The sequence below is a fragment of the Muntiacus reevesi genome, chromosome 4 (genome assembly GCF_963930625.1).
Source record: "Muntiacus reevesi chromosome 4, mMunRee1.1, whole genome shotgun sequence".
NCBI lineage: Eukaryota > Metazoa > Chordata > Mammalia > Artiodactyla > Cervidae > Muntiacus > Muntiacus reevesi.
The window spans coordinates 151,850,687-151,865,592 of record NC_089252.1 but is presented as its reverse complement, the minus strand read 5'-3'; the positions used below and the strand labels follow the sequence as shown (position 1 = coordinate 151,865,592).

At 37.9% G+C, this 14,906-nt stretch overlaps 1 protein-coding gene across 5 annotated transcripts in view; it reads left to right on the top strand.

Moving 5' to 3' along the window:
* Positions 1–14,906, top strand: part of TMEM117 (transmembrane protein 117) — a 596,659-nt gene that overhangs the window by 475,528 nt on the left and 106,225 nt on the right. For all 5 annotated transcript variants that reach the window (XM_065934576.1, XM_065934575.1, XM_065934577.1 and 2 more), the window contains one exon: positions 6,804–6,963. In XM_065934576.1, coding sequence (XP_065790648.1) covers positions 6,804–6,963 — 160 coding nt within the window. The remainder of the gene's footprint in view (positions 1–6,803; positions 6,964–14,906) is intronic.

Here is a 14,906-nt window from a genome sequence, read left to right as displayed (position 1 = left end):
GAGTTGCTAAGTAGCTTCTTGGTTTCAACTTCTTCACTGCTTTTTGAGATCCTGCTGTATTCAGGGCACTTTTCTTCATGGAATAATAGAGAGATATAAAGATAAATAACACATGAACATATAGTTTAATGGATGACATTAAAGTCTAATGATTTACTTTACCATCTCCAAATCCCAATAGAGCCACAAACAAGGTAAGTTTAATAACTGCGTCTTGTTTCACAGGATCCTGTCTTAACACATGTGTTCAGGTTGGCCAAGAACTGACGATAGCATTTCCTTAAAGAAAGCCACATGAGAAGCTGTGCCCTTTCCTTAGGTCACTAAGCAAGCATCACCTTTGTGTTCCCTTGGTGCTTCTTGCTCCTAAGAGTGGAAAACAGGAAGGATACTAAAACCATTTCTTTACAGACTTCTCAGGAGCAATCTTGACTTCATTAGCTAGGTGATGGTGCTGAGTAAACCCATGAATTTCAGGATGAACTGGCTTGAGAACCCAAGTGGCGATTCTTTTACTCAGAGTTGCAGTGGTAACATTGATCATTAAAACAAGCAAAACGGAAAGTGTCAGGATTCTGTCATGGCCATCTCTCAAGTCACAACTTCTGTGTGCTGGTAGTTGGTGTTCCAAATAGAGCTGGATGTTTAAACTGGCTCACAGTTTTACAATGGAAAGTGAAGAAGAGTATTCTTCTGTTTATGCCTGCTTGTTTTATTTTCCCCTCTAAACAACATGGTGAGAAATAATGATTCTAAATCATTTTAAATTCTATTGGCATGTCACATTTCATTTTGTGTGTTTAGTACTTTAACATATGAAATCTTAATTGTAAGATTAAATTTGCTATCTTGATCCATGCATTCATTCTTTTTTATAGTGATAACATTAAAACTTTCATTTTTAATAAGAGTCACAGATTTTTATTTTCTTATGAGAAATTATAAAATACTATCTGACTTGTTCTGATTGAGCTCCAATGTTTTAACACAAGTACTATAGAAAAATTAAAGTGATTTTTACTTCTTTTAGCCATTATAGTAATTGTGCAACATAATCAGAAAAAAATATTATATTCATGACTGGAATAAAAGATGATAAACATTTTAAACATGAGTAATGGTTAATCTATTAAAACATATGAAAACATATTTATTATGTTGAATCACATGAAATTGCTATTTTTAGTAGTATAAAACATGATCAAATTTTGATGATTTTGTTTTACTCAACATATAATATATGAGTTAGGAGATTCTCTACATCCCTGCTGCCTGGTTTAGTCAAAATGAAATTGTGTGATGATTAACACTAAGTTAGCCCTCTGTGGATAATCCAAGCTCAATGCCAATTCTTCTCTCTCTTGATTTAATCTCTGATTTCAGGCTATTTAACTGTGCAATAAGTCTATCTTACAGTGGCTAGGAATGGAAGAGGGAAAGAAATGTTAACTAATTTAGTTACTTAAAATAGAAGTTCAGTAGTTTTTTAAAAATCAAGAAATTAGAGTGAAAGAATGGTTAAGACTATGAATTAAACCACTATTGGGGAATTATCTTGATTCATTTACATGCACTACTCCGTTTCCAATCAACATATGTAACAGATATTTGAGTAGATTATAAAGTATGTTTCCAGATGAGATCCAGATGATATTAAATTTCTTAGCATATCTACAGATTTTCAACCAAAGAGAGAAAGTAGTTTACTACAGGGCAAGTCCTGGTTCAGAGTCAGTTCTCATGGTAGTTCTGTCCCTGGCAGTCCGTGTGACATAAACAAGTTCCCTAACCTCTCTGGAAGCATTTAATTTTCTCATTTAACTGACAACTCATAGTGCACATATAAATTCACAATTCCATGGAATTGTGAATCCTGTGGTTCCCAGGAGCCCACCCCAAAGATTGGGAAGCAGTGAATTAGAAAAGCTCTTTTAACCCTTCTTGGTCTCACATTCTAATTCCTATTAATTTAAGAGGGGTTAGCAGCAATTGAGGAAAAGCAAACACACTGGAAATTTGAAAACACGTAAGTGAGATTAACCACTTTGACTGGTGGCCAGAAACCAGAGACAGTGGAATTGATGAGCCAGAATGTCCTGCTGCTGCTGGCTGCAGCTTGAAAGGAAGTAATCCAGATAATTGTTTAATTGGATGCTATTTAAAAAGAAAAGTTGGAACTCCCAAGAATCATGATCCAGAGTAAACATCTTTTCAACCATATTGGTTAAATAAAAACCAAAGGATGCTGAATTGATGGCTGGCATCCACGAGGTTCCATTTCCACTTCCATTTCCACTATATCCCTTTTTAACCATTTCCTGTCAGTTCTTGTTAGAGGCTCTGCCAGTTTTACTTTTCAATGTTAAGTATTCCTGGATGATAACCTTCCAACATTATACTTACATTAATAATAAAAGTGGAAAATGAGTGAGATCTTAGGTACAGATCTAGTAACAAGAGGGTAAAATCAAGTGCTTCAAATGAGAGGCAGTATGTACAACAGTTATGACACAGACTTTCATGAGTCAGCCTGGGTTTGAGTCATCTTATGTTTTTTATTTTATGTAGTTGATAAAATCCATAGCACAGGTTCAGTTAACTGAGCTTTCTCTGACTCAGTTTCTGCACTTGCAGTTTGGAGTTAGCCAATATTGGATTGTAGTAAGCATTATACACACACACACACATAAGAATTATACTAGTTAATTTGTGTAAAGCTCGTATACCAGTCCCTGGCACATTGCAGGTGGCATGACTGTAATTTTTTGTTGTTGTTTAGTCGCTAAGTTGTGTCCAACTCTTTTGTAACCCCATGGACTGTAACACACCAGGCTCCTCTGTCTATCAGATTTCCCAGGCAAGAATACTGGAGTGGGTTACCATTACCTTCTCCTGAGGATCTTTCCAACCCGGGGATCGAACCCACGTCTCCTGTACTGCAGGCAGATTCTTCACCACTGAGTCACCTGGGAAGCCCATGACTGTAATAGTAATTTGTTATTGCTACTGTTTCCTTCATAGAAGTTTCACATAAAAGTGACTATTTTTGTATAACCTAATAGAGTCATGGCTCTTTGAAACTGGTGCTTTAACTGAATTATCATAGCATGGTAAAATCTATCAATTTTATGAGGTGGCTCAGAAAAACAAACCACAAGCAATAGTTTTACTTCCACAAACTGTCTATATCTTATCTATATCTAGATAAGGCATTGAATGTAATTTTGGAGGTGGAATAACCAATTAATGTATTTTGATCCTCTTTTCCTTTTCTTTATTCCATCCTCTTGACTTTATTTTTAGAGCTCCTTCTCTGAGCTGTATGCATTCATATTTAATGATTGCCATTTTTATTCTTTTTGTAGTATTAAATATTAAATATCAGGCAGAATACTTCCTTTAATTTCTCTTTGGAGTAATAAAATATTATCAGTAACTTTCTCTTGAGATCTGCAGCAATACTCTTTATCAAAACAGAAGTAATTAATAAAACCAGGAAAGCATCTATGAAAAGCTCTTAGAAAGAGTATTATTATTTACTGGGTAAATAAAATATATCAAATAAACTAAACATCTAAGACATGAATTGGTATAGATTTGGTTTCAGGAAGCTCTGAGACATTCTGCTCTCAGGAAGTTCTGTAGAGCTCTGAAGCTCTACAACAGACATTATGATAAATTCTAATTACCAAAGAGTTTTAATGATTAATTTTAATGAGTTTATTCACAGTGATATTATTAGCATGAGTAAGAATGACTCCTTTGAACAGACTGTGGTTGACAAGGAAAAGGAGTATAGGGGAGGAATGAACGGGGAGTTCAGAATAAGCGATGCACAAATTTTATATAGAGTGGATAAACAACAAGGTCCTACTATATAGCACAGGGAACTGTATTCAGTACCCTGTGATAAACCATAATGGAAAATATGAAAAAGAATATATATGTATATGTGTGTGTGCGTGTGTGTGTGTGACTACATCCCTTGGCTGTACAACTGAAATTGACACAACATTGTAAATCAACAATTCTTCCATAAAATAAATTTTAAAAACAAAATAACTCCTTTGTGAATTTTGTAATAGGTGAGACTTGTGGTTACTCATCAAACACTTATTTCAAAATCTCAGATTTTGTCACGTAAAAATATGCCTCTGCATTAATATTTAATTTACAGTATCATACTTAGACCAATGAAGTAACAGTAAATATGAATTCCTATGTAGTCAACTGTCTTCACAAAAATAATATTTCAGATGTCTCTTGGGGAAAGTGCAGCAATGACATTAAAAATACTAACAAGTGCTCAGGGCTGGTGCACTGGGAAGACCCAGAGGGATGGGATGGGGAGGCAGGTGGGAGGGGGGTTCAGGATGGGGAACACATGTAAATCCATGGCTGATTCCTGTCAATGTATGGCAAAAACCACTACAATATTGTAAAGTATTTAGCCTCCAACTAATAAAAATAGATGGAAAAAAAAATTCTAACCTATCAATCATAGGCTCAGACCAATAGGATGGATGCTGGCCTTAGAGCTGCAGTAACCCTGTTTCACCAATACTTCACCCTCTAGTCCTGCATAACAGGAAGGTGGGGGAGCCTTGTGAAATAGGCAGAAAAGGATGAGCTTGCAAGAATTGGGATCCCAACCATTTACCAACCTGTATCAGACAGGGAAGCCTGGTATGCTGCAGTCTATGGGATCGCAAAGAGCTGGACAAGACTGAGTGACTGAACAATGGTCATACAGTGTATACTAAGAGGTATATATATTCATAGCATCCTTGTGAAGCACACATATAAAAAGCCAAGAGTGATGAGGAAATACCTTTATTACCAAAAAAGAGCTTCAAAAAATAGTATCTATCTATTCTTCATGAAAGTTGTCATATTCCTATTGACAAAAGAAATGGTAATTTAATTCAAATTTGCTTAGAGTTTCTCAAACTCAAGAAGACAAAAACAAATTGACTTAAAATTTGTTTAAAATTCCATTGTTCTTATGTTTGACTGTATGATATTTGCAGTTTCTTTCTGTTGTAGTTTAATAATTATTTAGGATTTGTCTCATGCTCATTTAATCCATTTGGATTTCAGGAAATGCTCAAAGATGTTCTAAACAGTAGCATAGATAATTTTTAATTTATACTTTGGAGATAACAAGTCAAGTTCTTTAGAATCTGCAATTTTAATAAATTTTAAGAAATTTTTATTTTCTAAAATTTAAAAAAATGTATCTTTTCTACTCATAGGGTAAAAATCTAAAGACAAGTTCATTACATTCATTTTCTCAAAATATAACCTGTTCCAAATAGAAAGTTGTAAAAAGGAAACTCCAAATTTCAGTTTAGAAATTTGTATTTTGTTCAATTGTTAAGAGAATTCTAGGATGGTTCATGTTATTCCATTTCTTTTCTCTGTTTTATTTATTCCTTTACATTAAAATTATTTTCAGAATATTTTTTATTTTTCATTTTTCTTCTTATAATTCAAAACAATATCTTTGTACAAAGGTCACTCTGAAAGCAGAGGCTCTATTACATTATGGACAATTCTCTGGCAGATTGCATTTTCACTGCCCACATTTCAGATTCACTTTGAATATCAATATTATAGACCAATTTAAGTATTTTCTCTAAAACTTTCTTTGATAATTGTTACAGTTTCAACAAATGTTCTTTGAACTCCATCTACATATAATTATGTAAGATTTTATGGAGGCTACAAAAATATGTAAAAGAAAAATCTCAGACCCCTAATATCTTATGGGCTTCCCTAGTAGCTCAGATGGTAAAGAATCCACCTACAATGTCAGTGACCTGGGTTTGATCCCTGGGTTGGGAAGATCCCCTGGAGAAAGGAATGGCTACCCACTCCAGTATTCTTGCTTGGAGAATCCCATGGACAGAAGAACCTGGGAGGCTACAGTCCATGAGGTCACAAAGTCGGATATAACTGAGCAACTAACACACACAGTATCTTATAACTAGGGATGGGGGAATCAGACGTTGTGTGACCTGGATAGGTCACTAGGCCCCAGGTGATCTATGATATGAGTCCCATTAGGAGAGGCCATGCATTCGGCATGTAGAAGTGGTTCCTCTACAGAGCTCGTCAGGCTTTGGGGATGATGAAGGAGACCCATCTATCTCTAGCCTCTCTTTTGTAGGATGATCATGGAAGTCAAGGACTTTCTTACCCATCTGCTTTATGTATGTCTGCCACCTTCAGTAAAACAATGTATATAATGAGAGTTACAACCAGTGCTCCCTTTGGAATATATAGTGCGCTAAGTTGGGCTTCCCTGGTGGCTCAGACGGTAAAGCGTCCGCCTACAATGCGGGAGACGCGGGTTCGATCCCTGGGTCGGGAAAATCCCCTGGAGAAGGAAATGGCAACCCACTCCAGTATTCATGCCTGGAAAATCCCATGGACTGAGAAGCCTGGGGGGGGGGGGGCAGTCCATGGGGTCGCAAAGAGTCAGACACGACTGAGCGACCTCAGCTCAGCTCTGCTCAGCAAGTAAGGTTATTTATATTATAATATTTTGTTGTAATTATTTGTATTATAATCAGTGCCTTGTTTTTCTTTAGGAAAAATCTTGAAAGAGATACTATCATACCTTTTTCTAATTGCTTTTCAAAGAAAGCTCAAGTTGCTTCTTTTTTCATCTTCCTTTTGGGGCCTATGCCTTAGGATAAGTACTTGGCGAAGGGTAGATGTTTAATACAGCAGATCATGTGCATGCCCCACTGTTTATATTATGACTCTAATGTTCTTTACTGTCGTGTTCCTTGCAGGACGGTTCTTTTTACTCTGACGTCTGTGGTTGTACTTGTCATTACAACTGACTGGATCAGCTGGGACAAGCTGAATCGGGGATTTTTGCCCAGTGATGAAGTTTCCAGAGCCTTTCTGGCTTCTTTCATCTTGGTCTTTGACCTCCTTATTGTAATGCAGGTGAGTATCTTTGTATTTTCTTCCTCTCCTGAAGCCACCCCAGGCGTTGTTCTCTGTATTATAAACATTATTCAGTGAAAGGCTCCATAAAGCTAGAGAAATGCATAGTTTACAGTTGCTATTAATGGAGCCTTCTCTGATCATATTTTCAGCACTTTTACTGGGAGTATAAGCCAAATGGGCTTTTATGAGAGGGGCACCAAAAAGTCATTGTATGACCCTTGCAAGGTGGCCCTGGAAACCATACAGAATGGTTTTGTTTTTTGCCCAAGCTTCAGGGGAAAAAAAAATAATCACTGTCATTTAGTAAATGGAAAGCTGCAGAGATGAGGATGATATAAAACCAACGAAGCCAGGATAAGCAATTGCCAAAGCAACTCGGGGTTTTAGAGCAGTTGAAATGGAATAATATAAAAATGCTTTTTCTGGTTATGGAAATTATCACTGTCTTTCAGTATTCACCGGAGATCATTCCATTTTTGTGTAAACAATATTTCTGCCCTGCTTAGCAACAGATTGTTCGAACAGTGGTTTTGTGCCAACCAGTGCTACTCATGTAATCTTCTGGTGTGAGTGCTTTGGGGTCTTAGGGATGTTCCTTGAGTCAAGCAGAAAGAGACATTAACTATTACTTGGCACTTTGTCTTGTTCATTAAATGTCCATCCACTTGCTAGACATTTTCTTACTGCTTTCATAAGGCATTTTTGTGTTTTCCTCTCCAGAGGCATCGTAAGTCACCAGAACAAAGGCTCCATTGCTGAAGGGGAAATAAACTTCATTATGTTCAGAATTTATGTGAGATTTCACAGGATACTAGACTGGTTTTTCTCATTTCTAGAGGCAAAGAGATGCCTTTATAAAAGATATTCTTTAGTGTTTTGAAAGAGAATAACAATCTGTTTTGCTTTGTGGGTTATTGTTGTTGTTTTTGAGGGGGGTTAGGTTTTTGTTTCTTTGTTTTGGTATATAACAGCCCAGACATGAGACTCAAGATGGTTCTTAGGATATATTAAAATTTTGTGCTGTGCTTAGTCACTCTGACTCTTTGCAACCCCATGGTCTGTACCCCACCAGCCTCCTACGTCCGTGGTGATATTCTGGGCAAGAATACTGGAGTGGGTTGCCATGGCCTCCTCCAGGCAATCTTCCCAACCCAAGGATCAAACCTAAGTCTCTTGCATGGCAGGAGTATTATTTACTGTCTGGGCCACCAGGAAATAGTATTATTTTAATGGATGAAAACTTAAAATACAGTATTGTTTTTAAAAATTCAATTGAATTATTGTCTCATCTAAAAATTAACATACCTCTCTTTTATTTCCTGTGTGATGGTTTAGCATAGTGAAAAAAGCCCTAGGGAAGCACTGGCAAGGTTCCCTGTCTCTCACTTGCTCTTGGACCTCCTCCGGATATTTATAATATTGAGTTTATAGCACTTACACAATAGTGTGTTATGCATTAGTTGTTTAAAGACTATTTTTATTTTCTTTCATCTAACACTCCTCTTAATGAATATGCTATCATTTGTGAAATATCGACTTTGCCCAAGTGGCCTACTGGTACCTCTTGAGCCCATCTTAGTGTCAGAAGTATCCATAGCCAAGTAGACCATTATGTTTTCATTTGTATATGTTATAAGCATAAATGTCTTGATTTTCTACTACCATCCACCACCTTTCACCCTCTTTTGTAGTTTTAATTATTCTTCCAATAGGTTCACTAAAATCAGGGATTGAAGTGGGAAAATGTAATGTTACAATTTACAGATGTTATGGGTCACTCAAAGAGTATTTAATACGAGAGAGATGGAAGGAAAGATAATCAGGATTTATGCATGCAGAGTCAGCAGGATTTGGAAGGGAAAGGCATTCTAGATGCAGGAAATGGCATGAAAGTGTAGAGTCAGTAAAGCTGAAGTGTTCAGAGTGGCCAGAACACCTTGACTGAAGATGGAGAATTTCTGGGGAGGAATGTATCAGTTTGGACTGTTTGAGCTACAAGTAACAATAACCTTGCCAAGCCAACTTCATCAAAGGGGAAAGGGGGAAATGTGTGGCTGCATGATGAGGCTGTCCTGCAGAATCAAAGAGGAGGTATGCAGCAGCATTTTAGTGGCACATGAAAGCAGAGACTAAAGTGGAACAGGAAGCCCAGACCAAGCTCTGATTCTCCAGCTCTCATCTTTTTTTTTCTTCACTTCTGCTTTCTTATTCTCTTTTGCTGTAAAGCAGCTTTTTCAGCTTTCCAGTTCACATGGAAGAAGATGGCCACAGTCAACACCTGAGAGAGAGACCGCTCTCTGGCTGTTGGGTCTGACTCTGGATTCCAGGGAAGGAGTAGCAGGGACTGCATCCACCTGTGTCCTGTTGGGAGTGAAGCAGTCCTAAAGAGAATGGGGGAGAAGTTGGGCCTCAAAAACCAGATTAATAAATATCTAACACAAAGAGGAGTCGAAGATGAGGCCCCCCAGAGGAAGTCTGATTAACTTCTTTGCCCTCTGCCTCAACCCTTAGTAAGCCAGCCAGGCATACTGATTCATCACTGGCTATGTCTCTTGCGGGGTTTCCCAGGTGGCTCAGTGGATAAAGAATCTGCCTGCAGTGGAAGAGACACGGGAGCTGAGGGTTCAATCCCTGGGTCAGGAAGACCCCCTGGAGGAGGGCATGGCCACCCACTCCAGAGCCCTTGCCTGGAGAATCCATGGACAGAGGAGCCTGGCGGGCTACAGTCCACAGACTCGCAAAGAGTTGAACATGACTGAAGTGGCTGAGCACGCGTGCCTCTTAACCTTATCTTTCCCTCTCATTCCTCTGCCACCATTCCAGTCCTGACTCCTCTGTACTATTGTAAACTAATCTCCAGTTGAACCTTCTGCCTCCAGATGTCTCTTTGGCCCATATGCCCTATACAACTCACCCTCCTAAGCTTCCAGTCTGAAACATCATGGTGTATATGTCAGTTTTCAACCAAAATATTGACAGTGACTCGCGTTGTCAAAGAGTGAAGTCCGGACTCCAGGCGCTCTCTTAGTGCCCTGTGTGGTCTGACCTTACCTATGTATTCTCTCACATCTCTGATCCGGCTCTGCTCCAGCCCCGAGGACTGCTGCCTGACCCCAGCAGCTTTATTCCAGGATGTCTGTGATCCTCTGTTTCTTTCCCAGATCACGTCTCTCTCTCCTGCTCTGCCTGTTTAGACTTGACCATTGAATACCATTCCAATGCCCCCTCATTAAAACCATGGGATGACTTCCTCCTTGCAACTCCTGAAGCACATTTTACCCAACCTGCAAATCAGCATTTCACCTTTTCCTGCTTGGTAGAGCATAAGCCGTTGCTTGTAACTATCTATCCCTGGAGCCTCTCTAGCACAGAGCCTTACATGTGCAGCGATAGACTCAGAGTAATAACTGTTTGATGAAGATAAAGTAGTGGCATTTTGGCACCAAGTTTCATGCAAACTTGGTCCCCCTCTGGGAGCATCATGTTGAAGTTCAAGGAACTAGTACATGTGGTGAGAGAGTGGATTTAAGGAATCAGAGCCTCAGAAGGCATATATATTCAAGCTTTTAAAAATATCTAACACAAACGTCCTAACAAGTCCATAACCAACTAAGCTCTGATCTAATCCACTTCATATCCACATATTTCTAACAAAAGAGAAATAGAAAAGTAGTAAAATTGCTGGAAATGGAGAAGTAGTTTTACTAAAAGGTTTTGCCTCATTAGAATTATTTAAGTGATTTAAAAGTAATCGATTCTAGGCTTTTATAATGGTAGGAAAATTCAACTTATACGATTGAAAGATATTTTAATGTTTGGTTAAAAAAAAGAAACCATTAGAATCTTATAGTATGGCTATAAAGATTTTATTTTAACAGAATTAGTAGGCCCATTCTGAATATTTTCAGAGAAAGTACAATTATTTATTTTTATGACTTTTAAATACACTTTTGTGAATACTATTTGTTGTATCACATTTTTCTGAGTTTTAGTAAATTCACTAGAACTAAGGCATAAACAGATGCCAATAAACTATAATATGACTCATATAAATCACACGTTACAGTAGAACACAAGAAGTAAATTGTAAAGAACCCTCCCTCTGAGGAAATCTTGTCTCAAATTTGTTTCTGTCATTTAACTTTTATGTACTCCTTGAATTCCTTCCTTAAGTATTTAATCTGCAGTTATATTCCACCTGGGATTCCCTGATAGCTCAGGTGGTAAAAAAAAAAAAAAAATCCACCTGCAATGCAGAAGACCTGGGTTCAATCCCTGGCTTGGGAAGATCCCCTGGTAGAGGGCATGACAACCCATTCCAGTATTCTTTCCTGGAAAATCCCCATGGACAAAGGAGCCTGACAGGCTACAGTCCATGGTGTCACAAAGAATTGGACACAACTGAGTGACTAAGCATGTATATCCCACCTACTCATCTTTTCTGCTAGATTGAAGAAAAGATATACCTAAGACATATAAGAATTAAAAACATATGTTGTCTGGTAAGCAAGGGCTTCCCAGGTGGTGCTAGTGGTAACGAACCCATTTGCCAATGCAAGAGAGATGAGATGTTGGTTTGATCCCTGTGTGGAGAAGATCCCCTGGAGGAGGGCATGGCAACCCACTCCAGTGTTCTTGCCTGGAGATCCCATGGACAGAGGAGCATGCTGGGCTACGGTCCATAGAGTTTCAAAGAGTCAGACACAACTGAAATAACTTAGCACACACACACACAGTAAGCAAAGAACAAAATGTGTCTTAGGGGTTCACCAAAAAAGAAAAATAAGTAAAAGAGAGATAGCAGTGTAGACAGAACAGTAGGGAGAAGCTTCAGAGAAGAGATTAAATTAAGACAGGCATCTTGAATTTTAGAAGTCAGAACAAGGAACAAGAAAAATTTTCCAACTAGGAGTAGTATCGTAGTCATCAATGTGAGAACTCAGTTTTGTTCCATTAAGATAAGGAAACAAAAAAACAAACAAACAAACAAAAAAGATAAGAAAACATTTAAAAATTCATTTCTAGTGTTCGTCTTACCAGGTGCTGGAGACAGAGGATGGGGGAAAGGAGATCAAAGATCAGTAACACAGTGCACAGGAGTCTGTAGCTGCAGAGAGGAATTCACAATTTAATGGAATAGATTTGAGTAGAAAAATAGAGACATTTGAAAAAGACTGTATTTAGATGAATTATTCAGGTTGAAAGTAAAAATTCCTGACTTGACACTTTTAAATTCAACTAACCCACCCTCCCAAGATCTAGTTGCTGATATGAAGGCTTTAGGAGAAGGAAATACCTCTTCATAAGCTAGAGAACATTCTCAGGTTTTTACTAGACAAGAAGAGAGACTGAGTGAAAGAAGGGAGAGAAAGGAAGAGAAGGAGGAGGAGAGGTGAGAGGCTAGAAAGATAGATATAGGCAGGAGTGAGTGGAGCAGCCAGTAAAATTTTCCAGTGTGTGTGAGTGTGTGGAGGTGGGCAGGAGTAGGCACTGGTGATAACCACAGAGGCCAATGATGCTGTCAGTTCAGTTCAGTCACTCGGTTCTGTCCAATTCTTGGCAACCCCTTGGACTGCAGCACACCAGGCTTTCCTGTCCATCACCAACTCCCAGAGTTTGCTCAAACTCATGTCCATCAAGTCAGTGATGGCATCCAACCATCTCATCCTCTGTCGACCCCTTCTCCTCCGGCCTTCAATCTTTCCCACAATCAGGGTCTTTTCAGATGAGTCAGTTCTTCGCGTCAAGTGGCCAAAGTATTGGAGTTTCAACTTCAGCATCAGTCCTTCCAATGAATATTCAGGACTGATTTCCTTTAGGATGGACTGGTTGGATCTCTTATAGTCCAAGGGACTCTCAAGAGTCTTCTCCAATACCACAGTTCAAAAACATCAATTCTTCGATGCTCAGCTTTCTTTATAGTCCAACTCTCACATCCATACATGACTACTGGAAAAACCATAGCTTTGACTAGATGGACCTTTGATGGCAGAGTAATGTCTCTGCTTTTCAATATATTGTCCCAGTGGGTCATAACTTTTCTTCCAAAGAGCAAGTGCCTTTTAATTTCATGGCTTTAGTCACCATCTGCAGTGACTTTGGAGTCCCAAAATATAAAGTTTGCCACTGTTTCCACTGTTTCCCCATCTATTTGCCACAAAATGATGGGACCAGATGCCATGATCTTAGTTTTCTGAGTGTTGAGTTTAAGCCAACTTTTTCACTCTCCTCTTTCACTTCCATCAAGAGGCTCTTTAGTTCTTCTTTGCTTTCTGCGATAAGGGTGGTATCATCTGCATATCTGAGGTTATTGATATTTCTCCCAACAATCTTGATTCCAACTTGTGCTTCATCCAGCCCAGCATTTCTCATGTACTCTGCATATAAGTTAAATGAGTAGGGTGGCAATATACATCCTTGACGTACTCCTTTTCCTATTTGGAACCAGTCTGTTTTTCCATGTCCAGTTCTAACTGTTGCTTCCTGACCTGCATACAAGTATCTCAAGAGGCAGATCAGGTGGTCTGGTATTCCCATCTGTTTCAGAATTTTCCACAGTTTGTGGTGATCCACATAGTCAAAGTCTTAGGCATAGTTGATAAAGCAGAAATAGATGTTCTTCTGGAACTCTCTTGCTTTTTTGATGATCCAACAGATTTTGACAATTTGATCTCTGGTTCCTCTGCCTTTTCTAAAACCACCTTGAACATCTGGAAGTTCACAGTTCACATATTGTTGAAGCCTGGCTTGGAGAATATTTAGTCATTACTTTGCTAGTGTGTGAGGTGATATATCTGTTGTTAAATTTTCATTTATTCTTAGTTTATCATAAATGCTTTGCATAACTGAACTCTGATGGATTGGTGTGGGAAGATTAAAAAACTTGAGCTTCACAGCTGGATTGGTATAGCCTAGCATCAAGATAGCTTCTGTTGAATAAAGTGCCCAGGAGGTGGAGGAAGTCATGAGTTAAATTGCTGGAATTTACAGGTAAATACGGGGAGGTTTTGAACACATATGTGTTTCCTTGAACTTTTCTTCTCTTTAACAGTGTGTCCTCTAGAAATCTTCTCTCTTCACCTTGTGTGATTCTTAGATATATATATATATGTGTGTGTGTGTATATATATATGTATGTATGTATATATATAAAATATGCATATAGATAGATAATATGGATTAAATATTCATTGTATATGTAATAGCTTTATGTATTTCAGGGTGATGGGAGAAATCTTTTAAAAGAGAGACTTTTAGAGGTAAAAAAGAAAGATTCAAGGATTATATTTTGGTGAATATGTTTGAAAACACTGTTGATGCATCTTTTCAATGCTTCTCTTTCTTGTAATTTATCTATGCACCTGCCTATTACTTTCATACTTACATACCTACTTTCCTCCTATAACATGTGAGCTCAAGGAGAGGAAATGTATTTTTTCATTTTCACAGCTAATTCATGTTCAGTAATGTTGCAGCTTTACCATAAATATTTTGCTGAATGAAAGAGTAAATAAAGGGATGAACATAACATTATTTCCAGAAAGTCAAAGAATATGAGATTTTTCAAGAAGTAAAATGTTTACGAACAGCAGGAGAATGAACCATCAATACTCTCAGATTAGGTCATTTCCACTGAAGTATGATCCTACAGTAATTAAATGTCCAAATAAAAATCTGAATTAAATGCTCAGTTAAATATTAAAAAGGACTCTTTGGTCTAGTTGGAAAGTGCTTAAAGAGAAGTAATATTTCCTGGAAAGTAATTATTAATGCACTGAAAAAATAATTATGAAGATTACACTCAACAATCATTTCACTGAATTACATTTACAAATCTAAATTGTATTTCTTTTCTGTCCCATGAATAATTGACTATTTAAAAAAATAGACATTGTATCTCTTGATAGACTTTATTTAAAAACTCCGTTCGCCTGACTTTA